The sequence below is a fragment of the Arachis ipaensis genome, chromosome B03, assembly GCF_000816755.2.
Source record: "Arachis ipaensis cultivar K30076 chromosome B03, Araip1.1, whole genome shotgun sequence".
NCBI lineage: Eukaryota > Viridiplantae > Streptophyta > Magnoliopsida > Fabales > Fabaceae > Arachis > Arachis ipaensis.
Genome location: NC_029787.2, coordinates 7418199 through 7419986, shown reverse-complemented (window position 1 = coordinate 7419986; position 1788 = coordinate 7418199). Strand labels below are relative to the sequence as shown.

At 24.4% G+C, this 1788-nt stretch overlaps 1 protein-coding gene across 1 annotated transcript in view; it reads right to left on the bottom strand.

Moving 5' to 3' along the window:
* The window catches only part of LOC107632284 (benzoate carboxyl methyltransferase-like), a 4762-nt gene extending 3181 nt beyond the window's left edge, over positions 1-1581 (bottom strand). Inside the window, exons 1-2 of the mRNA XM_021117970.1 lie at positions 1474-1581; positions 650-1057 (exon numbers count right to left, since the gene is read on the bottom strand). Coding sequence (XP_020973629.1) covers positions 650-1057; positions 1474-1548 — 483 coding nt within the window. The 5' untranslated portion in view covers positions 1549-1581. The remainder of the gene's footprint in view (positions 1-649; positions 1058-1473) is intronic.

Genomic DNA, 1788 nt, shown 5'->3' with positions numbered 1-1788 from the left:
TTTAATAATTTCTTTCTCAATATTAATAACCAATACTTATTAATTTTTTTTTATTAAAAAAACATTCAATTGAGGAACTAACAAACATAAAATAGTACTAAATTGAATGAATAAAAAAATATCCAATTTGCCAATGAGTTATAATTCAAATGGCATAGTCTCTTCATACTCACTTAAAAGGTTGCGGGTTCGAATCTCTCTATCTTTGGTTAAAAAAAAATATATCCAATTTGACAAATATAATGCTAAAAAGTATAATTGCTTGGGCTCAGAACTTAACTTAAAAAAAATTAAAACTTCTTAAGTTGTAATTTGTAAATTTGTTTTATCAATCTATAAAAATACAATAATATTAATATTTATTGAATATTCTAATATTTTTGTATAATATAAAAAATTAAATTAAAAATAATAAAATATAAAATAATATTAAATTAAATAGATAAAAAATACCTGATTTTATTGTAACCAATTCCATCATTAAAATTAAAGTCAGTGACCTGCTTTTAGCCCAAATTCAAAAATCAAGTTACTAATGTTAAAAATTAAAAATCAATAACTTTATGTGAGAGTGAGTTAAGCCAACTAAGCTGTGCGTTTTAGTTTGCAAAAATATTAGTAATTTTTTTATAAAAACTAAAGCTTCTACCTGAGAAAGCCAATGAAGACTGTAAGAGGAATGAACCAAGTGTAAGAAATTGTTGGGAAATAGCCTGCTGTAAAATGTTCCAGGAGCAGCATAAACAAAACATGGACCAAATTTATGTGTCTTCTTCTCTTCTATAATTTTCAAGAATTGAGAAAGTGATTGAAAAAGGGTATTGAAATCGTTTCCAAACAGATCATTCAAGAAGAACTGAAAAACCGGTAGCTTAGGATTCAAGTTACAAGTAGTGATATCAACAATATTTATGATATCATATATCACTTGAAGTGTATTTGGTCCTGAAGAACATCCTAAATCAGCCACCTTCAAACAGCAAGGATGAGGAGTAACACTATATAACCTCATAATACTCTCTTCTAGAATGGGTTTTGCTGTCACCATTACCTTTTTCTGCTCAAAATTAAATTATACTCATTACTTTTATAAATATAGAACATTGTCCTATGTCGACATTCAAAAACCAATTACCAAATCAGTTATAATATATAATCACTAAATATATAATCAGCCACCATAATAACTAAATTCATAATAAACTAATAATAAAAAATTCCTTTACAGTAGTACAATAATTTTTTATAAGATATTAAATACATATTTTTATACTATTAATTGATAATAATGACTAATTCTTTTTATATACTTAATATGATTATATAATATAAACGATTGTAAGCAAGTTTAGATATTGTAAAATTGAATTAAATTAAATTAAGTACTAAAGATAATTTAAAAATTAATAAATGCTAAGGACAATATATATAAGTAAAAATTTACAGAGAGAGAATTAAAGATATTGTAGGTACCTGAAACTTAGAGTTATTTGCGTAGCTAGTTTCTCCATTGCCATTGTTCATGTGGAGGACTTGCTGGGCATCCATTCCTCTATTTAAGTGATGTCTTATTTCTGTGGATAATCTCCCTTCTATATCTATATCTATATATATACAGGTGCTTCATCACCTCTCTTGATATTTGTACACTTAAATAAATATTTTAATTTTATACATACACTTAATTCATTTATTATTATTACTGATTTAAATATGTTTTTTACACAATTTTATTTCTTTTATTTTCTAAATGAAATTATCATTATTCATCATTTATTTACTCTTTTT